We start from the raw sequence: 27,325 nt of genomic DNA, 5'->3' as shown, positions 1-27,325 counted from the left end.
ATGAGTGCAGATGCAGTTACCAGCTTCTCAGCACACACTCCATAACAGATTGCAGCTATCTAATCCTCTAGGAAAGATTCTGTTAAACCCTAGACCCAATACATACAAAAACATAGTGGCAGTAAACATGCCCACATACAGTAGTTAAAATATATTATTGCATATTATAAACATTATATACAAGGTTAAAATGGTTTCTTTACCATTTACTTACAAGTGACATTTGTAGCTGAATGCCTTACTTACAAGTCCTCATTGCTACATGCTGAGAACTACCAGAGGTATTTGGCAAGACTATACACTACAGAGAGATATGGATCAGTCTGAGCAAGTGAACTCTGTCAGCCCCTTTCCCCATCTTTAGCACTGCACCAGTCTTGTAGCAATGACGGAGAGAACTAAAGTGATTTACACCAGATTTCTGAAACTAGACCAGCATGGTTCCTTAACGTGTTTTAGAATGAGATCATCCACACTAAAGTATGGATTAAAATGCTGCATTTCACATTTGCAGTGGGTCATCTGGTTACAAATCTGGGGGCTGGTTACTGCTTGTACACTAGAGAGTGGGGAACAATAAATAAGGGACCAGGTTAACATGAGTGGCCTTGTGCTTGACAAACCCAAGTCTATATGCAGTGGGTGCACATGTGCAGAATGGACAGTATTTTCAAAGCAGTCTTGTAACAGTTTCTCTGATCAATGTCTGTCAAGTTCCCGGGGAATCTTCTCCTTTCCAGGAAGGATGAAATGCTGTGGTTCCTTACAAAAAGGCTCTGCCTGAGGCTAGATCTCTGTCAGTGTGATCTTGAAGCCTTCAACCATGCTCTCCATGTGCAGGATGAACGTGTCCTCATTGGAGTAGTGCTCAATAATGTTGTCATCCATGTTTACCAAGATACTGGTGACAAAGGCAAAAATCAGTATTTTTATGTGCCGGGACACTGAAAGGGAAAGCCATGCACTCCACCACATGTGCTTACTTCACAACAATGCAAGAACAGACTCCAGCACATGCCAGTACAGGGACAATAGTGGGAATCTTCATTAAGATCTGCCCCATAGTCCCTTATAGTCTTTGGATTAGATGCTGCTCCTTGCCAAAGTAGTTAAGGTAAGAGACGTGCCAGTGCTGGGATGTTAACTCACTTAAGCTGCCTACAAGGTGAGCTGCACTCCAGGTCCCTGGCAGACCCAGCTAGCTGGTGTTTCCCATGCCTGGTGTGGGCTCCCCCAAGTACACCTCCCTGCTACTCCTCAGCCACACCACGTGAGCTGCTGCACCTCTGTCGTGCAAGTCGCTAACACGGGGAAGCAGTGTAATCTGTGCTTTGCACATAGCTCACAGGCCTAGAACTCAGCTTGGATGTGAGATTATCAACAGCAACCATTAGAAGTGTATGAGTGTTTTCCTCACTCTTTACCTTAAAGTGTTTCTTCTGACAAATATATCACTTGGAAACAGTGTTAGAAAGAAGCAAAACTTGAGTAGTTTCACCTGTCTTCTCAAAAGCTAAAGAAATCCCCAGACAAAACAATGCCCTAAGCTAGAGTTACAGCTGAAAATAAATGACTGATTTAAAATTATATCACAACATTGTGGTTATTTAGAATTAAAATAAAAGTTAAAAGTGGAGAGATTTAGTTTTATGGCAAGGAGTAGTAGCCTACCTATTCTAAAATCACAGGTGTGATGCTCAGATCTAAATTTACTCAGCTGAAACCCCTGCAGCAAGCATTGTCTGCCTGCCTTTCAGATTCGGACAGTGGCCTACTTCTTCCTAACACTGCAGGGAAACTCCACACTGCATTCACAGCAAAGGCTGCACCTCTCCCATGCTAGCACTCCACGATGTTATTAAGGATATAGTCTACAAAACAGACTTTATCCAAATACCTTTTCCAAACACAAACTCTGTTTCTTCACAGTAAGCCTAGGAATACTGGTCAGACACAGACTGGAGATTCACGTTTCCTCCTCTGCTACCCCTTGCTGTCTCTGTAGACATTAAGATTTCAAGTGTATGGGCATGTCTCTTCAAAGCGTTTATACTGCCCAGCATCATAAGGCCCCAAGCATAGCTGGGAACTCTCAGTACTTCTAAAGGATCCTGCAACAGCCACTAGTTAGTTAACTTACCCCTTTTTGCTCTTCTTATAAAGTTTTGCCATCTTTTCAACGGGCAGCCCATATTTCTCAGAGATCTGAAATCATAAAAATAAAAGAAATACCATTAAAAACTAACAAGAAATATGAAAATATCACCTCACACTTTACATAAGGAATTAAAACACTATCTCTGCAAACTTTGACAGGATAGCTATACAGAAAAGTCACTTGCAACCATACCATAGCTTCATTTAAGGATTATTCGGGGAGGAATAATCATAAGCATCTTGATCAACAAACCACAATTATTTCCATCTAGAAACTTGGAGACGATAGTTCTCATAGGGTGTGAGTCATGAAAACTGCCTCAGCATCTCCTACTGCTCTGCTCAAGGAGTCAACGTGCTTCCCAGCTTCAGATTTTACCAGGGAATTTCACTCTGATCAGCTGCCTTTCTGCTGTTCCTTATTCTGATTTTCTGGGCTCATGGAAGCAAAGGCTTCTTCCACTGGGCAGAAGGCAGATGAGTAGCAACAAAACTGAAGCTGATGGATTGATGGATCAACAAAAAAAAAGTGCACATTTCTATTTCGGAATGGCATTTCAAGGTTTGTTAAGCTGACAGGACCCTCCACGGCACTTCTTTTGTCTGGTACCTTCAAGGTACCTTTTATTGTGGGAGGGCTATAAACACACAGGATTAGGAAGCTTCTGTATTGTTGGGGAGGTGACTCAGCCTAGTTACTAGGGTGGCAAAATAAGAACACTATTTGGCTCACAAAACGTCATCTGAGTGTACAGATAACAAGATGAGATGCCGCAGAGAAGTGCATTAACAAGGTAAAGAACTTCTAAACCAAACCTCTTGCCAGCTACTCAAGTGATAAAGCAGAAAATACAGGAAAACTTTTAAAGGAAGAACTACTTAGCTGAAAAATTACCAACACTAATAAGCACTTCACTGGGATGCTTTGGCTTTGCTTTGCAGCGGTGTATTAGTAACTTTATTGGATGTCCATTCTGCAGTGAGCTTGTGGTGTGCTCGGGGAGATGCTGTCCCTGAGCCCTCCATCTGAGCCAGGTTTCCTTTCCAAATTATGACTCTTCTTTGAGGGAACTGGTCTCATAGCTCATACTTTAGACTAAGATTGTCCCAAAAGGCAAAATAATTACGGAAAAATGACTTTTTGTCAGTGATTAATGTTCTGTGGTACTCTACTGCCAACCAAAGTGAGTTTCATGCTCTTCCCAGGTGAAATGAAGTTGCAGCTAAATAGCTGACTATTATCTTCTGTATTAGAGAACTGAAATGCACAATTAAAAATCCATTTAAAGACTGCCAAACATCAGTCACTGTAAAATCCTTTCTTTGTGTTTGCATTCAGACTTCTGTGGAGAAAAAGTGATATTTTAGCAAAGAAAATTAAAGCAATTACCATGAAATAGAAAATGAAAGGAAGCAATGGATAAACACAGCACCAAGGACAGATTCAAACAGCCACAAGCTGAAGCCCAAGCGCGGCTCCCATCCAGAGAGACAGGATTCTCTGAGAGAGAGAATTAATTAGCCTATACTTGCCTATATCACCTATACTTCTATAATGGTCATCTTACCCAAGATAGAATTTTGTACGTAAAAAGCATAGTGTAACTCCAAGATTTTGAAGAACCAATAAAGCTTCTTTTACATTGCAAACAGTGTACCACTGTAACAGTGTTCCTCTGACCACAGCATACATCCGTGGCTAACAGAAAGGGGAGGATATAAATAAGGAGACCCATCCACTCCCCAAGTTTTGCACCTAGCAGAGAACAAAATACAAATGAAATTGTGGGTTGTATTTGCTACTTCAGTTTTACTCACACCAGCGTGTGTCACTGCCCTTTTGGATATGGTTCTGGAGATACCGATGGTAGTCCTGGTTCCATGTTCTTGCCTGCCTTGGGAGAGGCCTAATTTAGCATGAAGGCTGCGCAAGCTCATATACTGTATGGTCGCACTCTTGCTGCTGTGGGGAGCAGTCTGCTCTGTACATTTGTGAGAAGAGGGGCTTCACACCACTTGTCTAATATCTCATACAAGCATCCTCTCTATCAGACTATAAAACCAATCTTTTTCACTCAGAGCTCTATGTAGCCTACGCAAAAGTCTTTGTGCGGCCTATGGAAAAGCTATGTAACCACACACACAGGGTGGAAATGCATCCTACAAAGAAGTTCCATAACAGCTTATCCAGAGCAAGTTCAAGTCTTTGCTCCAAACCGGGCATAACAAGGGTGATTCAAACCCAGGGTTTGCCATATCCCTATGTGGGATGTCCTAACCTATTCCAGCTACTCTCCATCACAGACGGGACAGGCTGCCCCACCTAGCTGACCCAGCCTGTGCACGTAAATCCAAGGGAGGATCCATGGGCAGGATCCCCAGTGGAAGTAATCACCTACCTCTGGCCAGAAGCACTTGTGTAGGTACCCACACCTTGCCCCTCGCTCACACTCTACCCCTGTCTACCACCATCTTTCCAAGTGTCCCTTCGATGCTTCATCTTGTGCTGCCCATGGAAGGCAGCTGCCTGACCTGGGACTGGTGACTCCTCTGAGGTACCCAGATGCCACACTGTGGGGGCAAATCTTGACCGTCTTAGAGAAGTTCTCAGAGAAACTTTCATGTTCTCCTTTTATTACTTCTTAACCTCTAGCTTTGCTTACCATGAATAGAATGACATCAGATAAACAATGTGGTGCTGAACTTTTGTATCTGTGAATTTGTTGTACCCCTAAATTTAAGCTTTCATGTAAAGCAATAATAAAAATGGCTACGTTTCACCATATTGTTGAAAAAAACCCTTCGTAACAGGCATCAGAGAAAAACTGCAACCTGAAACTGCAGAAAATGTCACGACTGGGCAAACCCGAGGAAATAATACGTCTACTTGTCTAGGGTGTTAACTCTGAAGCCTAGTGATATTTGAAGACACTTTTCACTGACCACACAAATAACCAAGCAGGGAGAAACATTCATGTGCCAAGGAGGTTTAATAGCAGCTAATATACAGCATTCTGCACATTCCAACGTAAAACTTCCCTAGGATATTTGGGATACCTAACACTCACACATTCCAAATGTTGCTCAAAGTGGTTTGGGACTCTGGGACACCACTTCCTATATAAGCTGCAAGAGGTAGGGCTGCGAAAGCCTTGCTGTCACACTGCCTGTGACAGGTGTAGGATTTATATAACACGCAGGGATTAGTGAGCTTTCCGAAAGACTTCCAGCTGACTGAACAAGCACATTTCTCAGGAACCCCTAAGGATTCAACCAATTATACCAAACGGCGAGCTGTGGAAGCAAGGCTCGAAGTGGGGGTATGGGAGAGCCTCCCCCTCACAGGCTCAGAAAACAAGTCTCCAGTGCAAATGTGCTAAGTCCTGCTGCAAAATCTGAGAAAGCAGAGAGCTAGCATCTGCTCAGGCATCTCACTTAACACCCTCTTCTGAAACACGTTTATTGCCAACTCAGGGGGAACACCACTACTGCCAACTTCCATATAAAACAACAGGATTTCTCACCTGACCCCAAGAAGGCTAGAATAAATTTTAAAAACATATCTTTATTTGGAGGAATATTTTCCTTTATCATCTCTGTTGTCCATTTTTCAATCTTCTCTGCAGAGAATTCTTTCCTTCCCTTAGGATGCCTGAAACAGTGGGACAGCCTTCAGAGCAGCACTGAAATAACAGTCTGGGTGTCCCTTTGGGCTGCAGCCCCCTGGCACGGCAAGTTTGTCTGCAGCACATATCTGAACATGCAAGCCACCAGAAATGCTTTCTCTGCTGGAGTCAGGAAGACAGAAAAGGCAGCATCTGGGCTGGCTGAGGCACATAGGAAAACATCTTCACCGACTTATTTCTATGGAATGGTCCAGTCTGTTGCCCTTTATTGATTGGGAGGAGGGACACATAGACAGGTATCTAATAAACTTTGGTATAAGCAAGCTCTATTGAGCTCAGCTGTTAGCTTTTCATTTTAGAAAGACTTTGGGAGATGCTTGAATTTCCCAATTTAGATTGCCTTCTGTAATTTGAATAAATATGTGATTCTGCAGTGTAAGACTGGAGTACCTACTGAGATCCACAGAGTTAACCTGACTTTGGATCAGGCGGAGAGCAGGAATTAGAGCTGGTCAGTTACCACATATGTGTGATGTTTTGTGATGGACAATTGTTTCACTATTTTCTGTTAATCAAGACTGACTAGTGTAGGATGTAAACATCTCAAACCCCAAAGATCTGCATCACTTTCTGAGACGTACTGTATCTCTGAAACCTGAGACTTCTCGGTATTTGCCAGAAGAAAGAAATCTGAGAGGGAATCTAATTGTTCATTTGGAATGGAGGTATACAAGAGAATAAACCAAACATAGTATCTGAGAAACAGTATCATTAACCATGGAGAATTAAGAGAAAGCCACAGACCAGGAATAGTGATTAACAAAAAAAAAAAAAAAAAAAAAAAAAAGAAAAATCAACAAGCAAGGAAAGAGTAATAAAAAAAAAAAAAAAAAAAAAAAAAAAAAAGTAAAATCCATAAACAGAGAAAGAAGGTATGAATCAGGGTCATTGGTGCCGTCTTTCAGATCTGGGGGGTCTATAATATTCAGAGCCTCAGTTTCTAAGTTCTTAGTACTGAGCTTAGAATTGAGCATTTAGGATATGCACAATTACAAAATTACATGATTTGCTGAAATGACTGTAGAGAGAGTATTTAAGAATATGCAGTTTGACAGCTTTTTTGCATTGATTTATCCACAATATCCTACCAAAGAGGATTAAGATTTTCTGAATGTGTTCCTTCCAGTGAACTGGGACATTTTACAACAGATCAGATTTCTCTGGTGCCGAAAACATGCCACTGAGTCAGCAGCTGTGCTGACAGAGGTATGCAGAAACCTTTCCTGCTTCTGCACCAGCTTTGTTTTTATGTTACACAGCGGCTGGAGAAAAGGCATGGAGAGGCACACACTACTGGAGATAAAATATTCATGTTAGCTTGAAGGGTTATAGAAGGATTACAATGTACTTTTAACTTCCATACAAAGACAAGATGAAATCATGTTACAGCTTATCATGAATCAGACTGCAGCCTCTTCAAGCGAAGCCTGGCTTTTATTATACATGTGTGTTCTGCCTAACAACTGAGCTACAGCCACAGCTAACAAATGGTATCGGCAAAAGCACAGTTAGGGCATCCTTAGAATGCAGCTGACTCTCCTCAGAGATACCCTGATCCGAATAGGTGCTTTAAACAACTTCACTAACCCACAAATCTTTTTTTGCCTTCTGCTACTGGCCAAATATTGACCAAATAACTCAATCTTTACTGCATTTGAAGTGTCCAGTACATGCAACAAGACACTGTGACAGTTTTATGAGAGTATGAATAGACACACATCTAGCACTCAGCTGAGCTCTCTAGGGACACTTCCATCCATTCCCATCTTCTCTTCTACATATAACCAAGGCTGGAAATCCACTCAGCATCCCATGTGTCGATCTCACATTAGCCCCCCACCGAAGCAGTGAGACACATGGCTGCTTCTTAACTCTTCCTTCACCAAATTTCACACATCTACTAGCCATCAACTCATATAAACAGGATTAAATGTGGAAATAGCCACTCATGATCACAGCTAACAGGTAACAAGCAAAAACTCAAGTCAAAGAAGCAGCAGAGAGGCAGGCTGGTAGGTTGGTCACTGTGGGAGTGAGGGCTAGAGAAGGGATTTGAGACAGAAGGTATGAATGACCAGTCTTGCATTGCCTCAGCAACTGACTCATATACTGGAACAGCAATTGCACAAAAGCCTTATGAAATTCACATAGAAACAGTCCATCTTTGGGCCTCTTCTTTAAAAGATGGCTATGAACACACCAATGGGCAGTGCAGGAGAAGATTAAACAGACTCTGAATCATCAGTTCAGAAAGAAGCATTTCAGAAAATGAAGCCTGCACCTCTCTGCTCCTCTGACACTGGTTAACTACCACCATTCCTCAAGGCTGAGGTCTCCAATAAATCAGCTCTGTGACACTATTTAATCCCAGAAACCTGCTGACAGCACTGAATTCAGAACATGCCAGCATTTCAGAGGTGTGCTCCAGAAAGCCTTTATAAAATGCTTTACATGTATTTGAGAATAACTTCATCTTTATCTTATGTTTTATCTCAATAATATATTGAAAGCCTCAAGATTTTCTCACCAAGAAAGACAAACAATGTGAGGACATCAGATACTTACCGCTTCCATTAGCCCCTTTACTGTGGGTGATTTCAGCATCAAAGCATCAAACACCTCATCTGTCTCCTTCCTCACATACAAAAGCACTGAAACAGAAAAAAAGTCAAACTTGGAGCAGGTTCAAGTCAATTGAACAGATGAAACACCCTACACTGAGCAGAAAAGCAAGTATTAATCCGTGACAGATAAAATTAAGTGCTGAAGATGGTTTGCACTTAAAAAAAAAAGTACTCTCATATCATCAGTGATCTAAACATGGAAGACACATCATAGTTCCTTTGAAAACACACAAACAAAACTCATCAAAATTAATTTAATGTGAGGAATCTGTCTGTATCTTCAAGAATTTAAACCTCCATTTACTGAAATAAGAGAAGCTCAAAAGCACTGGTGCCCCATCCCTGGGTCATAGGACAAAACACACAAGCTAGGTCTTCCTAAATCTGTGTCTCGGCTTGCACCTCTCCAGGCTTCATTCAAAAGGCTGGAAGGGACATTCAGAAAAGGCAAGTCTGGTTTGCCTTTAGCTGAGCCTTTTGAGAGAAAAATCAGCAAAAAGGAAAAGAAATGGTTCTCTCTGACATTACCACGTGGATGACCGCAAATGGGCTTTGCCAGTCTGAAAATAAACACTGGAAAGAACAAGTCCAAAGTCATTTGAGACTTTACAGCGGACACATTGAAAAGCACAGCTGGCAGGCAGGCATTTACCTGTGTGCCCACCCCTGCTCAGGTACCCAAATGCCACTTGTACTCCTGAAAATCTCCTCTTCCTCCCTCAGATGTCCTGCTGGGTCCTAGTGGTTCACAGGCATAGTGCCCTGCCCTCTCTAGCTTGTTCTCCCCTCTCCTACTTGTACAGGTAAAAGGAGGAAACTTGCTGTTACATGGCAAAATCAAAGCAGACAGCTACAAAGCCAATAAACATAAACACTACAGAAGTGTTTTAGGTGTAATCTCACATGACTCTGATAAAGTAGCAGGTTAAATAAGATGTTCTGCAATTTTTTTTGTTCCCCAAATAAACCGCCTTTTCAGATAGCAGTGCTGCACATTAGGTACAAACACACACGCACTGTTAGGTATTTTATGTCTGTGTGACAAACTACATTGGTATCAATCTTTTTTTTTTTTTTTGGTAGAGTGAAAAAGATCCCTTTTGAAACTGCTAATCCTTGTGTTCCAAAAGATATCTTCACCAGGTAACTCAACAGATGACTTGCAGATGAACCAACAGAGATGATGGTATTTTTCATACAGAAGCAATTGTTTGGAAGTTAATTTTCAGGTCAAGACTGCAGCAGGATGGGCTCAGGCCCATTTGCAGAAAATTGTAGCTTCTGGAACGCTGCCATTGATGGCTATGTGCTCTTCAGGAAAGACAGGCCTATGAGACGAGGTGGTGGAGTTGCTCTTTATGTAAAAGAGCAACTGGAATGTATAGAACTCTACCTGGGAGCAGATGAAGAACAAGTTGAAAGTTTATGGGTGAAAATTAAGGGGCAGGCCAACATGGGTGACACTGTGTGTCCAGTTCTGGGCTCCCCAGTTCAAGAAAGACGAGGAACTCCTAGAAAGAGTCCAGAGGAGAGCTACTAGGATGATAAAGGGACTGGAGCATCTCCCCTACGAGGAAAGGCTGAGAGAGTTGGGCTTGTTCAGCCTGAAGAAGAGAAGACTGAGAGGGGATCTCATCAACGCATACAAATATCTTAAGGGCGGAAGTCAAGAGGACGGAAGCAGTCTGTTTGCAGTGGTGTCCAGCGACAGGACTAGGGGCAATGGATGCAAACTGAAACACGAGAGGTTTCAGTTGAATATGAGGAAGAACTTCTTCACTCTGAGGGTGGCAGAGCACTGGAACAGGCTGCCCAGGGAGGTTGTGGAGTCTCCTTCTCTGGAGATATTCAAAGCCCGCCTGGATGAAGTCCTGTGTAGCATGCTCTAGGTGAGCCTGCTTTAGCAGGGGGGTTGGACTAGATGATCTCCTGAGGTCCCTTCCAACCCTTACGATTCTGTGATTCTGTGATTCTGTGATTCTTTGCCCGTGTTTTGAAACGATTGAAAAAAGATTCATAACACGGGCCAATCAGTCCCCTGTCCTGGTCTACAAACCAGACATGCGGGACAATGGTGGGGTTTTGCATCTTTAATTCATAAGTACGAGCCCCAAAACTGCTACCACGGGCATGCAGAGCCACAAGCTTTTCACCTACGTTTTGGTGATTCTTTGGGACCTGCCTGAGTGTCCTTTTAAAGGACTTAGAAGGTGAGATAACTTTGGATCACAACCTAAATAACTGTCAGAATATAAGAGAACAAAAAAAATCCACATCAGTAATTTAATTTTACTGATATGTTTACTTGCACGAACAAGCGTTCGCTCAAAGTGCTAACTCTACCTGTACTAATACTTTTATTAATTCAGTAATTCTTTTCGTGTGACTAGAGCGCTGTCATGTAACTCCTGGCTTTTCAAACATCTGGACCTCTGCCAGCCTTAGTAATTACAAATTTATATGAAAGGAGCAAAAAATCACTGTCCGAGGTTAAAGCTGGGGACATTATACAATCCAAGTGCTGAGCTTTAAATCTCTCTGTTGTGCTTGGCGTGTCAGGCAACGTTATGCTGAATGAAGGATCCATTACAAGGATAATGGGGAACTTAAATCACTATTATACACACAAGAGAGCCAGGATTAGTAAACATACGGGGGGTTACTGGTTGTTTCTTTCCCCCAACAGGTGTGAAAATCCCAGCTTTGATTTACTTGGGCACTTTTCCATAAATGACTTCTGGTGACAGTGATGCCTTCAGAACCCCCTGTCTCATCCCTGCTCTTATGCTCTGTTACTCTGACCCATCTCAGTGAATTTTCCTGAATGATGAATTCTATCAAACAGCAGATGTGAGTGAAAAAACAACCCTTTTTTCTGAGTTGTTCTTCAGACAGATCAGGTCTCTGCTTCAGTGTACAATGCAGCCCCACAAGCCTTCGTGCTGGCAGAGCCGCGGGGAGAAGGCCGGCTGGCCCGCAGCAGGAGGCACAGCAGGGCAGAGGGAAAGGGGCTGCCAAGGCTCCGCTGGGCTCAGCAGCATTGCCACTGAGTGCCAAGCCACGGCTGTGATGATGTGACGCACTTGTACTTACGCCTTCTGAACCTACTGTCACCATGTTCATGGCATCTAGGTGGGTTCCCTTTAATAGTACGGATTGCAATATTTGTGGGTGGTGGGTGTATGTAAATGTTGTACCAGGCAATGAGAAATTTGTCTGACCTCTACACTACCTGGCCTCAGTTCTTAACCTTCTTACCAGCATTGAAACCCACTGTAGTCCCTAACGGTCTTTACGTGTTAAAAAAAATTGCAAAAGATGGGGGTGATAAATACATCTTCAGTTACTTAAGAAATAGCCCTGATTCACAAAATTGCGGAGTGCCAACCAGCCTTTGCTGAAGGCAAGGGAGGTTGCTGCACCTGGGAGGTTTTTGGAAGCCAGGCCGCTGAACTGAGGATTTAAGTGTGAATGCAGAAAAATAATGTTAGATACCTCTTTTTAAAGTGTTAACAGGTTGGCTCTCCATTGACAAATCTGCCAAGGCAGAAGACAAGCAACAGACATGTGGCAAAAAAGAAACCAAGGACATGATGGGACAGTAAGACTTGGGCCAATACGAAGGTCTGAGCCCAGGCATTACTGATGCTCCAGCTGACAGCCTATGAGCAATGACTACAGCCTTTGTAAAGTAGTCTCTGGATGGAGATGCGGCACATTTCAGTCAAGGAAAGTAGGGCTGGTAGCTGTGACCTGGCTTTCCTTTCCCACATTTGGAGTTTTCACTAATTGTCCAGGCACAAATTCCCTAGGTGACAGAGTGAATGCTGTCCTCCACAAGGGTAGTTCACAAACCCCTGATTGTTATAAATCCAAAATGTTTCAGACTAGTTTAACACGACTTTCCCGAGAGAAAAAAAGCTAGACAAAAATGTAACTTTCTTAAAGCTGAGAACTACAGGACTGGAAATCTCCCTGATCTGTAACACAACTGCTGGATTTATAATTAATGGGAAACTCCCTATGATATCTGAAAGGGAAAGTGATTTCAAAACTCCTACTGAGAACTCAAAACAGGAAAAGGCCACAAGTCTCGCCAAGTAACTAGGTGCGCTGCACACTTGGTACGGATTAACATACTTTACATCTCAGTGTGGGGCACCTGTACCTCCCTTAGAGGTCAAGGAGATGAAAGAGTAATTCACAAAGATGCAGCTACCTGCGTGAGAATATGAACCGTGTTTTAATCAATGGTTTGCAAACCCCTTCAGACCTGTTCTCCTGAAGGATGCCACTTAATACTTTTGCTTCTACCAGACAGTATTATAATTAGGTCCATCAGGCAGACATGAGGCCACACACTGTCACTTCAGTTCTTCTGCTGGGCTTGGACCCCTCACTGGGTGCTACCTGAACTGCTCTGTTAATGAGCCACCTTGGGATTACATTGCTTTTAATGCATATTTTCACATATCAGACCTGCTCTCTCTCAAACCTTACACCAGTGCCCCATCTATACCTCCTCTCTAGGAGTTATTGATTCTGCTGTACCAAACAAATCTGGGAGAAAAAAAGCTTCCAGTATGGCTAAGCCTGGGAAAAACTGCAGAACATTTTAATACCCAATGATTACTGTGGCAAAGACAGTATTGTCAAATGGGCAGATTCAGCTGAGCTGCACTCCATCAGCACAATCCCAGATGCAGGATTCCCGATGGCAGGAAGTTCACCAGAGCAAAGGCCACGCTGGAAGAGGCTGGGCCCCCAGCCAGCATAGTCCAAATTGCAAGAAGCACTGAACAGGAAGGGGATGTGAAGAGAGCATCCTCCAGCTTCTCTGGTTCTGTGCCTCTCCAGGATTTAATTATTTAACATAGTTTTGCCACCAGTTGAAAACCCAAAGATTTTTTTCTTTCAAATCTTCCCCTTGAAATGGTTGCAAGTCCTGGATGATATTAAAACAACTTAACACAGCAGAGGATAGGAATAATCAAAGCAAACCAATACGTCCTTGCAGGCAACTCTCCAGGCTTCCAGCTGGGAAACCCAGGTGAAACTGCAGGAAATGGCAGTTCTTTAGGTAGCCCTCGTGGCTGTTCCCTTCTGCTTGATGGAGCCCTGATAATGTGAATTTGGTCAATGCCTTGAGTCAACCAGATGCAAGTCTGTGGTCAGTGCTGACTTCACATAATTAACTGAAGATTTAATTAGAAGAAGAATATGTTCACATTTATTCCAGGATGATATCAGTCTCCATTCTGTAATCTTGTATGCTTCCCCTGGTTCAAGCACACCAGCCTAACCAACAGAGAAACTGCAAATGCAGGTTTGTGGGAAGTTGTTTCTATGAAGCTCAAATGAGCTTTACAAATGGTGCAACTAAGAACAACTGAGCTCACTTCTGTACCTTGTTGCTTTGCTGTCTCACAAACTGATGGGTGAATCTCAAAACATTTGCAAGTTTGAGTTATACACATTGGTCAATCGCCCGGAGCCTCTGATAAACTTACATGACAGAACTCATGAGACTGAAGAAATGGCAAATACTCTCCAGGGTGTCTTACTGTGGCAGTGTAGGAAGTTATCGCCTATAGCACTGCACTGGGAAGGACTGTACACAAAGCAGATTTTGTGGACAAAACCACCATCTGCTCATCCTTACCTTCAGTGCAAAGTTTAACAGCTCTACCTAAACCATTGCTTCAGTGGCACTCAACTTAAGCTTCACTGTAGCAGACTGGAAAACAGGAGTTGGACTGGTATAGCATATGAAATGTGCCTGTAATAATATTTACATAGGGCAGTAAAAACAGTTAAGGGAAACAAACACTTAACAATTCAGTTAGGTCTGCTGGAATATGTGTCTCCATGCCTTATATTTCTAAATGGGTAGGAAATTTCTGAGATTTTATTCAAGCTAATCTTACTCTGCAGTCAGCAGGAGCTTGCCTGTGTAAGGTCTCTGTATTTGACCCAGTGCATCTTGCATGTTTGCTTGTGATCCCAGCCAGAACAGAAAAGATGAGCAAAAGTTAAAAATAGACAACCACAGATTTGCTACTGGAACATTCATGAACTATGTAGCTTGGCCAAGGATCAAGAAACTTCCTAACTTTTTTATATTTTATATACAGTTGTGTCCTGATCCCTTCTTGAGATAGCACAGTCCTTTTTTTTTCTTTCCTGCTTTTGAATCATTACTAGCATTTGTTAAAATACCTCCTTGTATACTGGCAGGTGTAATGATCTCTTCTCCCATCTACCCCACATTTGCACTAGCATCAAAAAACTGACTTGGTCCAAGCCACACCTGCCCTTCCCGGTTGAGGGCATGAGAACATCCCACAGCACTATTTTTAACTGCTAAGAATTGACTGTTACCTCTTTTCAGGCCTTCTTCTTTCATTTGTTTCAAAGGGGATGGACCAAACTCCTCCTCCACAGGCCGGAACATCCTTTTGACCAGGACACTGCTACTAGAAAACACACAACAGGGGCCATGTCACAGTAAAACTGTGCTCCCAGCAGGAAAGGAGACAACAGCAGCAGTCATGACTCCCTTTGTACTCTGGCAAAACCCCCACTAGCTACTCAAGTAGCACCAGACCAGAAACTGCAAGGATTTCACTTTTGATGCTTACCTGAACTCTCCAAGTCTGTCAAATTGCCCAGACTGACTGGCTGGGACAGGTGACAGGAAAATACACTCCAATGTTACATACTATTCTGAAAACCCCAAAGGCCCTTAACTGTTGAAATATTGAGGGAAAGGGGCTGAGGAGGAAGAAACGGCTAAGAAAGGAGCTGAATGCACATTTACACATTGATTCACCTCCTCTTTGGGGTCAAGGAGACAGCCTCAGGAAACATCAGCAATATTTCTAAAAGCCGAGACCGTACAAGCCAGCGAGTTCAAAAGGAATAACATGCCGGGCCAGATCCAGCCTGAAGCTGCGACGCGCTCCACCAGGGAAGCTGAGGGCTCAAGGCACTGCGGCCACCCCCTCCCCTCAGTGTAGTTCTGGCAGGACTCAGTGTCTCCTTTTACTCCTGGGAGGAGAGAACTGAAGCCAGTGTGCTTGGTGCAATAAACCCCTTTGTTTCTCCAATTCTGCTGTGAGCCTTATGAAGAACGTTAGCTTCATAAAAGAAACAAGAAGGGCCTCGTGGTTTTCAGGTCAATGTCATCTGCAGGTGCCTGGCCACTCCCTACCACAGGCCACTTTTTGCAGGCTTACGTGAGTGCAGTTGTCTCACTCCGAACTCTCAGATTTGAGGGTGCTCACTTGGGATTCAAGCAACTTACAAAAATATGGGGCTGGCACACGTTACAGTTAATGCTGGCTGAACTTCAGCCACACATAATAAAGACCTTATTTCATGACATCTCTATTTTAGGGACTTTCTGCAATTCTTCCAGTCCCTCCAAAGCCAGATAGGAGGTGCTCCCATTTCCAGCCTTCCTCCTTCCCAGGATTTGCTTGGGCATTTTCTCTGCAGTTCCTGTATTTGTCACATGCACACGTGTGTGCTGTTAAACAGCTTCCAGGAACGGGGTGAACTTCAATGCTTCATTAAAAAATTCCTGGTTTTTAAATTATTTGAGAATCCTTTTTTATATATATAAAAAAGACACTTTATTATCAAATATATTGTCCTGCCCCTGTATTGAATCTTATGGCTCTTTAAACTGTTTTACTTGGAAATGTAATAAAAAATAGATATAAAAAGCAGCTACTTCACATGAAGGAAAAGAAAGTTGCCATAAAATAAGCCTCCTTCTACCAGTTCTACACATTATTCACCTACCATTAGTGATGGGACAATACGAGGGAAGGGGATCAGTTTTATCTGTTTTCATGTTTTGTGCCTGCTTTCTATTGAGTTTGAACAACTCAAAGTTGTGAAACAATAAATGTCTTACCCTTCTCTCTCATCATCTGTATTATAGTAAACCTAGAAGGGTGGAAAAAAACCAATTATTTCCAAAACTCAGACACCTGCTGAATAGAATAACTTCAAAAGGGAGAAAAGACAACAAGTGGTTTGCAGTTTTTCCTGTTAAAAATCCTTTTCCTTCTACAAAACACAAACATCTCTAGTTCTAATTGTGATCTGAAAAAACTGTGGCTTAGAAAAAACGCTGTTGAATATCATCTAGTGGAAATATATCAAAGCATTTTGACAGACATTGCCCTCTCCCTGGTTTATATCATTTTCCCAATTATTTTACAATCCTCTAAATCAGATCACTACTCACCTAAATTACCCCTAATACGATTTAAGCCACAACACTCACAAGCTTTTGTATGTATGTAATACTGTCTGAAAATCTAATTAAACTATAAAGACCAACATTAATCTACAGGCCTAATGGAAATACAATTACTAATAGTACAGCTGAACTTTTTTGCACAGGCTGTGGGCAGAAGCACAAGTCCAGACCACTGTTTTGCATAAATCAGTATAGCATATAGTCACTGGGACCAAATTTACAACAGCAGCAAATGCTGCTAACGGTAGCAGGGGAGGTATAAAATCACAGTCTGTTGTCAAAGGCTTTACAGACAGTCAGACAAACTCTTCACAACGTGCCTGCACCATGGGTCCACACCAACAAGTGGACCAGCACTCCAGCTGCTGAGTTACCGTGTGAGCGCGGGGCCAAGGCGGGGCACCAGAGCCCTGCGTTCTGCTGGGGCAGAGCAAGGCTTCTCGGGCAGGTTTCCAGCGCCTGTGCTGGCAAGACTCGGAGCACACTCGGCTCTCAAGGGGAGCCTTCACTTCTGAACATGTACAACGAGAATAGCTGAGGGGTGTGTGTGTAGAAAGCTGAGGTCTGTAACTCGTTCTACACCCAGGACCTGAAAGTGGCTACACTTTTATAATAAACATTCATAAATAATAAATTATTGTCATAATAAATCATTCTTATATTAAGTAATACACAAAACAATTGAAAAGTTCAGGATAGCAAGAATGCCGATACTGCAAGCTATACAGCAGTAAAAGACAGGGCTGCACATTACCTAAGAGCTAGCAAACTGGGGTACCTTCCAGTTAGTTTAGAAAATTATTTACAGGATTACATATTCTAAGGAATGCTTCCACCTTCTCCTGTTTTGAGACAAATCCATATTCTGGTTTGAAAACCATGAGGACAGAAGGTACCCAGCACTGATATGTCTGTGGGCGTCTTTCCAATTTTGGAGAGTAAGTCGGTGACAGCTGTGATTGCAATGTCTGTGCTCTTTGTGCTTTGCTCTACCACAATTCTCACTGCTTTAAAATAAATGACAATTCCAACACTCAATGTCACTTAATCTTCATTAATTTTAATATTTTGCAGCAAGATGAATATAGAATTTCCTCATCTATTATTTGTCTTTATAAACACATGCATAAAGGTATCATTCTACTCCCTGAGATGTTAATAAATAATAACAGGTTCATATTAAAAGAATTGTCAGAGCTGACCCTCCAATTCTGGTTTGCAATTTCCCAGCAAGCAATGAAGTAGGTCTTAAAAGAGTCAGTCAGCAAAGACTTCGTCACACGTACTGGTGATAATGACTCCATGACTTCTGCACTAAGACAATACTGAATATTAACATTAGCATCATAGATTTTTACTTTGTAGAGTGAAAATATTTTCTTCCAAGGAATTCCCAGATCTCTAGGTGATGCCAACAGAAAATGGGCAGGGGTGTTTAGTGTGCCTACTCTCCTTGCACGTCTGTTTTCAGTTGTCGTGGGGAGGGGGATCTCTTGCTACCACAAGGTGGCACTTCATTTCATCAAGCCAAATAGCACACACAAAACCAGACTTTCAGTCACAAATCAACCTTCTATTTCAAAATTCTTGACTATTCGTTCTGCTCTTTCTTGCTAGCAAAAGAATGGCATAAATCATAACAAACACAAACTAATGAGTTGTTATTGAAGTATAAACTCCTTTTTCGCACCCAGAATTTGGAAAGGCAGTTGTCTCTTGTAACATCTTTTTTAAGTGACTCACCAAGAGCTGCATTTACCAAAACGAGAGCTGAAACAAGTTGCCCCCAGCAACAGTGATTTATTTTCCTAAAACCTGCCTTGGAGCACATGTGGCCGGACGGTGGGTGGGCACCAGCTCGTCTCATTATCATTTCCTACCTGTCCAGTTCTTTGTAGGTTTCCAAAGTGAACATCCGGTATAAAGAGAACTGGCTGGGAATCCAGGTCAGCCATTGTTTTGAAGAAGGTGATATCACTCTTTTTTTGCACAGGCAGTGCACTCAACTTCCCTTCAGCTGCTAGGAGGATCACAAAGCAACATGGTTATGAGAGGAGGCATGTTAAGCGTGACTTAGCCCCAAACCAGAAAGGCCTGTCTTACTCACAGTTATTACATGAGGCTTGGGATGCCTGGCCTTTGCCTTTCTTCCTGTTCTGCTTCCTCTCTTCATCTCGGATTTTCCTTTCTGCTCCCTGATGCAAAAAAGACAACCCATAGATATTATCCAAAGAAGAATCACTGTGAGCATTGTGCCCTGCAATGCCTGGAACTACAGTGATGGACACAACAGAAATGCTGAAACAGAGACTGGTTACCCCATTACAGATAAATCTGTCCAGATTGTTGGGAATGTGCCAGCTCTGGATAGATCACCTGTGCCCGAAACTCAGGCTGGCACATCCAGCAGCCCCCAGGGCTGGAGACAGCAAGAGGAACATATCCACATACTGGCTTGGAGGAGACAGGATGGACGGTCCTGGCAGCATGCAGCCTGTAGCAGGACTGTTGCCATCAGAACTTGCACAAAGGGCATCCCGAGCTCAGCGCCTCTGAGATGGATGGAGTGCTCAGGCCAAATACTTTGCGTATGTACTGATGTAAAACACCTGCAGGATTGCTATCGTCTTAGATCATGTCTGTGCTAAGCTCTTCCGTAAACTCTCCTCCAACCCACCTTGTCTGGGGGTGGCATTGCTCCACTGCGGCCAGCTTTGTAGAGGCCTTTGAGATTTGCCAGTGCAAGAAGACTACACTGACAGCTTGCCAACCATGCAAGGGCTCTTACAGAAAAATACAGGCATTTCAAACAGAGAGAAGCCCTCCAGAAACTGGAAGGCAATGTAGCTCTGCCCTATTAGGCCCCAGGAACTCCTGGGAAGTTGCAGGCTTCTGTTATGTAAATACACTCTCAACAAGTTTAGAAAATAAAACTTGTTATTGACATAAAAAGCAACAACACCTCCTTTGAAGTTCTCCTAATTTACTTCATAAATATGAATAGTCATGTTGTGAAGGGTATTAAAGATCCATATGCTCCCAGACATTCATCATGAAGAACTAAAGACTTTTTTCCAAACTAAAATTAGAAATTTCTTTAAAAGAAAGGGGGGAGGGAGGTAAGGAAAGCCAAAAATATCCACTCAAGATGGCAAAATTCACACATGAGCCAATGAACTGAGCTTGAAAAGAATGCAAGGGAAGATGTACTCCTGGCTGTGATCTATCAATAGATTTCCAGAGGTTGAAAGAGGTGGAGGAAGAAACAGCTCTTTACAAAACATGAAGGTGTCTAACAGAAACATTGCCTCCAGACCCAGGTCCCAATCTAGTTGTCCCTGACTTCAACCACAGAAGCCAAGGGCTTCAGAGTCATGCCCTTATCAAAATTCTTTCTAGGGATACATTTGTATCTGTAAAGGCCACCTGCTCTTCGGCAGCAAGGAGCAAAAGCATGCCTCACAGCCACTGCCCTGGGGAAGACACATTCCCAAGAGCCCTGTGCTGCACAAAGCAGCCCTGCCATGCAGCCACAGCCCTACCTACTGCTCAGCACCACTGCTCTGCTGCTCGCAGGTAGTGGCATGAACCTTGAAAGTCATTTTGTACATGGCAGCAAGTGCGAGTTTCCTCTCAGGAAAGCAGAAACTGAGGAGGACTCACCCTTTTATACACAATAAAGAATATATGCTTTACTGATTTTTCTTTGATATTCTCTGTAACTATGAACTCTATAAGCTTCACAGCTTTGTCTTCATTCATTCACAGCAAGACACCCCCAAGTCCTCTGGGGCGCGAGCAATCTCTGAGCAGGACAGCCATTCCCACCCACCAGCACTTATTTGTGCCACAGCCACTTTACAAATGCGGCGACTGTGATACCCACAAAACTACCTACCCACCCTTCTGAGCTAGGAGCATTCCCCGTGGCACAGGGCAGGGGCCAGCCAAGCCTACATGATGTACGTCATTGTTGTAGCTGCTGAGACAATGGACCACAATCAGGTTTTTGGCATACCAGAGCTTTTCTGCTGGACAGTTTTCACAGCTAAGCCATCTGACACATATCTAATAAATCACAGTTTGCATATCTCTTCAGGATAGAAGAAGAAATAACCCTCCCATAGGGGACTATAAATTAGGCTCTGACCAGTCAAATAATTGAATGAGTTTTTCATTTTTTCATTGATGTCTGGACTTGGTATAAATGTAACAAGTACTTCTACTACTAACCATCAGCAAAATGCAGCCTATGAATTTCAGCTGATTAAAAATATTTTTTTCCCCAAGTATTCTGCTCATTTAAGCTTATGTCTCACATTCTAGCTCCAGCCTAGCAAAGCCCCTACCATCATAAGGACCATTCCCATCACCATCACAAAGCTCATGTGTACACCTGTTTCTAGTTCAAGGCCAAAGCGTTCCACATCTGGTGGGACAGGCCCATAGACCTCAGCCGCCTTCTCTCTAAAGCTGAAGATTAATAGGCAATTACATTTGCCCAGTACCCTATGAAAATCCATTTTCTCCATGCCAGTCCATTCTGAAGACAAGAGAGCAGGAACTGCATACCTTCCAAACAACATGTAGTTTTTCAGAGTAAAGAAAATGAGATTAATTTATTTGATTTTGCAACAATGTTATGGCACTTGCCAAGTCAAATGCTTCTGCTTCTTTTCAGCAAGGCTAATCACATATAGAAAATAAAAATATTTCTGAATCCCCAGTTCCTTCATACACAGTGGCTAAAACATCTCACAATATATAAATATAAATAGGCCTGGTAGCAAGTTTCCCTGACAACCTACTTAAGGAATAAAAATTATATTCTCTTATCATAATGCAGCATCGGTGATCTGCACATGATAAAAAGACTGCAAGGGCAGAGAGAATTAGCACTGAGAAAACAAGATGTGCACTGTAACAGTTGCTTTGAAGACTGCCTACTGGAAAATAAACAGGGACAAAAGACTGGAGAATGAACAGGGAGCAAGCACATGATTACAACCTTTGCAGCCTTTATCTCCACACATTTATGTCACAAAGCACACATTGGATCTGAGTTGGTGTTGCTCTCTAGTTTATATGTAAATGAATATTAAATTTAAGCAACTGCCTGAGTAAATACTAAAATATATATAATATGTACCACTTAGCTAATTGCAGTTTTATTTCTTCAGGGATACTCTTTCCACAACAGCTATGCTGTGTTTCAGCTGGAGGACATTAATCTATCAGTAAATGTTTTTTCTTAAAAACTGGACACCTCTACCTGGGATTTATCCAAGTTAATATACAAACACATCTACTGGTCCTAAAGAGGCACATTGCTGCAGAAAAAACATTTCTAAGAACACTGGAAGGCACAGAAACATTTTTTCTTCTACATTTCAAACTAAGATACATTTCAGTACTTAGGTGGGAGGAATTTACTGTGCAGTTCCTCTGATCCAGATGACTGTAATAAATCAGGCACTTTTCTCATCAGCTTCTCTTTGGGGTTGTCAGATTGGGGCAATTCACATTATTAAAATGTATAAAAATTATTATATGTTTGCTGGGTTTTTTAAATGACCCTGTAATACTACTTTAATTGGTCATGATGAAGAGGTGGGCAATAATTGTCTCAGCTTCATGGCCTTTCCCAAGCAGGCAGCAAACCCTGTCTTTGTCAGTAGAAAGCAAGTCGCAGACTCAGCAGAGAAACTGAGCCAGGGACCCCCCACTCAGCACCGCCTCAAGCATTGCCAGGGTTTATTTTGTCATCTCAGAAAGATGAGGTACCCAGCTCCATCAGCTACCCTCAGCTGAGCACGATGAATCCTCCCAGTGCCACCAGCAAGCACAAATTCTCCAAACATTTATTTGCTTACAAAAGCACCACGACAAATGATGTCGGTAAAGACATAGCAGCGTTAAGTGAGGGGAGAAGCAGGCCTCAGTCTCTTTCCAAGGGTCAATTACTACAAGCTGTCACATGAATTGACCTCGATAATTTTCATTCATTTTCATTCATTCAACTAATTTTCAGCCCTGCATTAAGTTAAAAAGCTCTCTGCGTGTATACAGTTATATTGTACAGATATATATCCCATTATCGATACCCTTGAGCCCTCCAGTTCCCACTTTCAATACAGTTTTGATCTGGATTAACACTTAACTACTCCTGTGATCTTTTCTTCTACTTTGAGACGGTTTTGATTAAAAGATTCAACATCCATTTCCTGCTTTCTAGTCTGGATACTGAAGTACCAATTAAGCCAATAGATGCAATGAACATGTATTATTCAAAATCTCCACCAGCTGTGTCTTCAGGTCACTCTTGATGAGTTTGTGCTCTGAATTTCCTTCCTTTTTTCAAATAATTCAGACTTCTCTAATTGCTTTTCAAAAACAGGTAGATGAATACAACTTGTTACTTTGATATTTACTGAGCTCTTAACATCCAGCTGTAGCTTCAAATCTCTAAATATTTGACATTCAAAGTTACAATTAAAAGCATAACATTTTGACTGCAAGAAGACCTCAGTGCATACATTTACATTCATTATTTTTAAAGTTTTTGCTCCACTAACACAACTGACTGATTAGCTCTCAGATCCCGTTGTCAAGACAGCAACAAGGGAATGAACTGAAAGAGGGGAAGGAGCAGCAGCACAGAGACCTGGAGCAGTTGAACTCTTACCCTTCCATTAAAAAGTTAATGCTACATATTGCCTGGGGCATGGCCTTTTGCCTTTCTATTCCCACTTGTAAGACGGCAAGACTAATTTGGATAAATTTCCAAGTAATTTAAACAGATGTAGGCTCCTGAATCCCTGAACCTTGACTAGAATCCAGGCATCAACTCTCCGCTGCAAGATCTTTCCCAGCAGGCCTAAAGTCATCGGCTGGCAGGTGTTAAACACAACTGAAATGTGGTCACACTCACATCTAAGAATCATCACTGAGATAACAATTCTGAGCAACTGTTTCTACTCAGTGATATATACAGCTGACCGTGACACTGTCAGACTCATTAAGCCATGATCTATGTTTTGGTGCTGAAAAATCTTACCGATTCTCACAAAAGAGTGGGGAAACCCACTGTAAAACAACCAAATTTTGCAAAAGAAGGAGTGAGCAAAAAAAAAGGGGAAAAAAACTAATAGTTACTGAACTACAGAATGGGAATAGCCAATATACTTTTGCAGTTTACTTTTAATAAGAAAATCCTAGCAGCATAAATGTCTCATAGCAGCTTCCAAAATAAAGGTTTGCAATCAAGCAAGGGAGAAAGAAAACATCAGCTGCCTCATTGGGACTTGGTGTTTTCCACTGTATCATAAAAGAGAGCTTAGCAGGCCTTTCTGAAAGGTGCATTTCTCTATCAGAGACGGCTCCACAAAGTTTACATTACCTATCCTGGCTGTTAGAGCCAGAAGAGATAACATCATCAGACTGGCACTTGCGTGAGCCTGTGGTCAGCACTGACCTTCCAAGTAGAGATCCTTATATTTGTGCTTTCTATGACTTTTTTGATATTCCTGTATCATGACTTGTAACATGCTATCCATAAACAGTCCAACTATGGCTCACAAGCTGAGGAATCAGGGCTAAAAAGGCTGCAAAGCAGTAAAATAATTACATGATAATCTGTTAGATTTATGATATAGCTGGTCCAAATTCTATCATTAAACACAACTCTTCAGGGAAAGAAAAAACATTTAATTAGGTCTAAAATACAGCAATAATAAACTGTCTAACAAGGTTCCCCCTCCATCCACGGTAATTGTGCTTTTCACTTACCTTGTCACAAAAAACCTTGATCTGGCAGTAGGCTCGGTGGATGGGTTTATTGCTGCGGTTGTTGTAGCTGTACGTATCAATCTGAATCATCAAAGGAAGCCCTTTTACTCCTTTTTGTGAGGAGAAGTCTGTGCTCAAGCAATTCACTGTGATGAAAATCTGTGTGCCAGAGAGATTACTTTTAAAATGTGATGCAAACAACTATTAAACTTCTGGAAACCCATGACAACAAATGGGAAAATAAAAGCAGATACCCCTCCCCAAAAAACCAAACCAAACCAAAAAAAACCCCAACAAACAATTTTAATTCAGCTACTCTGGCAATTCCCACATTTCTTCTCCACTTCTGTCCTAAGTCCAGCAAAGATGATCCCACGCTGGGAAAAGTGACAAACTTTTAAGACATGTATTGATGCTTCAGTTTTGATCAGGAGCTTGCATTTGAAGTGAATCATTTGATTGTCCCAACTTACCGTGCTTTGATTCACACCAGAGAGCTGAGTGCATGAGCTGAATTCTTTTTGGAAGAGCCAGACCAGAATATGTGTCCTAGGAGCACAGCTCATATGCTCCAGCTGCTAATCATTGCTCAGTCTGTGGGAAGTAACTAAAGATAATCCGAGATAAAACCTCCTAAAACATGTTTCATGTGGATGTCAGGTCTTCAGCCCTGACTTGTTTCACTCTACAAACCTGCTCTATGTGTTTGCGCTATTTGTTAATATAGACATAGCAAGATCATCTTGCATCGCTCCTTTCTAGCTGTCTTTTGGACTGGCTTGTTCTTCTGACAGCTCACAATTTAAATTCAGTGTGGCCAAAGGTAAGTCCTACCCTTTTTTTTTATTTTACAAATTCTTTTCATACTCTCATCATCAGTACCCCTTCCTCCATCCCATCAACAGATACTCCTGATCTTCTCTTTAAGGGTCCTTCACTGTCTTTCTTCAATTTCAAATATGCATCTCATCCTGCTTTTCAAACTGGGAAGGAGTTTCTCAAACTTTTACAAAACTATACCCTACCTCTTCTCAAAAGTCCCCTTTGCCATGCAGCATCCACGCAACTTGACACTGCCCTCGGTTCCTGGCAAGCCCTGCCTGCCTTTGCTTCCGAAACCCATCTCATGCTTTCCTTCTATGCCCACTTACGCCTGTTGATAGCCACTAGGCACCTCCTGCCCTCTAACCTCCCTCAGTGCTACGGAACAAGGTGTGCCTCGTCTGCCATGTGTTTACACAGCACCTGGCAGATGGGTCTCCCACCACCAAGTCTCCTAAGGACTATTTTGATGCAAAGCAAGCTATAATCATGAACTGATACATCACTGGTATCTTTTAGTCAGGACAGTGTGCGTGAAACTTGAGAAATAAGACTAGATTAAAAATCCAACTGTTCTTCCCAGTGAAGAACATGTGCATTACATAGTCATTTGGGCCAATTATTTATTAACCTGATTCTACTTTTCACTTTTCCTCAGTTTAAAAAAGAACCACAACAAAAACCTGAAACTGTGAACGAAGGAAAAGGACAGAGAAAACTGCCGGTATGTATTTCCTGAAGCAGGAGGGTGTGAAACCTGCTCCAGCAGAGCGAGCACACTCAGGAAGGAAGAGATCTGCAGGGTCTCAGACAGACCTGACGTACACCTTGCCAGGCAGAGAAGAGGCCAACAGGTCTCTGGGGTCTGGGAGGATTCAGGAAGGGAGAGCATCCACAACCTGGATCCATGAGCAGGGGAAAAAAAGAAACAGGCTTGAGTGACCAGAATACTAACACCCCTAAGAGAAAAGCAGCTGAGACTAGAGAAGGGCTCCGGTACAGCTGGTGGGGGGATACTTTATGGCAGAAGTTAACATTACAGTCAGGTTTTTTACGACGGAGCCAGAGCAGCTTGTTTGCCTGACTGAGCTAATGGCACCTCCCCATTTCTGCTTCTGATTGTATCAGAGAGCTGCATTTACAAATGAAATAGTTGAACTTTAACTGCGGGGAGAAGAGGGAGGTGGGGGAGGGCCCTAGGTGAAACTCTGATTTTGAAGCTGATAATGTTATTTCTGTTTCAAATTACAACTTGGGCTCCTCCAGCTCCAAAGGTAAGTGTGGATACGGGTGCATGTGCCTTTGAAATATAACGGCCTGAATTTTCATTTGCCTTCAGACCCCTACAGTGTCAGGGCAATGCTTTAAAGTGTGTGTGAACACAGAGCAGCAGAATGAGCTCTGGCATAAAACAGAATCTAGCCTTGCTATATTGTAGCCCATACTTCTGCACAGGGATTTCCCAAACCTTACGTTAAAATGTGAGAAGGGACGTGAGGGCTTTGCATCTACCCAGCAGTTTGTGCATCTACCACCTTTGCTGCGCACTCAGCTGAGAAGTAAAAAAAGACCTTGTCCCACCTTAATCAACCACATATACTGTGTGTCATCTCTTCCGCTGCCTCCAGAAACACAGAGCAGAGTAGGAGCAGCTGGGAAGACAGACTTTATAGTTTCAAGAGTCCCCATACAGCAATAACAGATTATTCAGCATGAATAATAGATTGATGCTGTAAGATTCAATATCCTTGTCCTGACACAGTAATACATCAGGATCTCTCTGAGGAGCAATGACTGTACATTCATGTGCATGAAGTGTACTATACTTTCTGTCATATCATTTGCACCTCGCAGATAGATGGATTTGAATTAACACAGATCATTTATTTTTGGGAAAATTTTCTGTCTCCGCACAATCTTCTACTAGCTTTCCTGTAAAGCACGACACTGACTTTGGATTCTGAAAGCAGGGG

General features: G+C 42.4%; 1 protein-coding gene across 1 annotated transcript in view; it reads right to left on the bottom strand.

The window, feature by feature from the left end:
* Window positions 1-786: 786 nt before the first annotated feature.
* The window catches only part of GRHL2 (grainyhead like transcription factor 2), an 82,872-nt gene continuing 56,333 nt past the window's right edge, over window positions 787-27,325 (bottom strand). The window contains exons 10-17 of the mRNA XM_009638313.1: window positions 24,531-24,689; window positions 18,850-18,937; window positions 18,623-18,762; window positions 16,392-16,423; window positions 14,849-14,943; window positions 8,409-8,494; window positions 2,141-2,205; window positions 787-901 (exon numbers count right to left, since the gene is read on the bottom strand). Of these exons, the coding sequence (XP_009636608.1) occupies window positions 787-901; window positions 2,141-2,205; window positions 8,409-8,494; window positions 14,849-14,943; window positions 16,392-16,423; window positions 18,623-18,762; window positions 18,850-18,937; window positions 24,531-24,689 (780 nt within the window). The remainder of the gene's footprint in view (window positions 902-2,140; window positions 2,206-8,408; window positions 8,495-14,848; window positions 14,944-16,391; window positions 16,424-18,622; window positions 18,763-18,849; window positions 18,938-24,530; window positions 24,690-27,325) is intronic.

The sequence above is a fragment of the Egretta garzetta genome, unplaced genomic scaffold (assembly GCF_000687185.1).
Source record: "Egretta garzetta isolate BGI_Z169 unplaced genomic scaffold, ASM68718v1 scaffold154, whole genome shotgun sequence".
NCBI lineage: Eukaryota > Metazoa > Chordata > Aves > Pelecaniformes > Ardeidae > Egretta > Egretta garzetta.
Note: the sequence above shows the minus strand (reverse complement) of the source record. Positions and strands in the feature narration are given on the sequence as shown.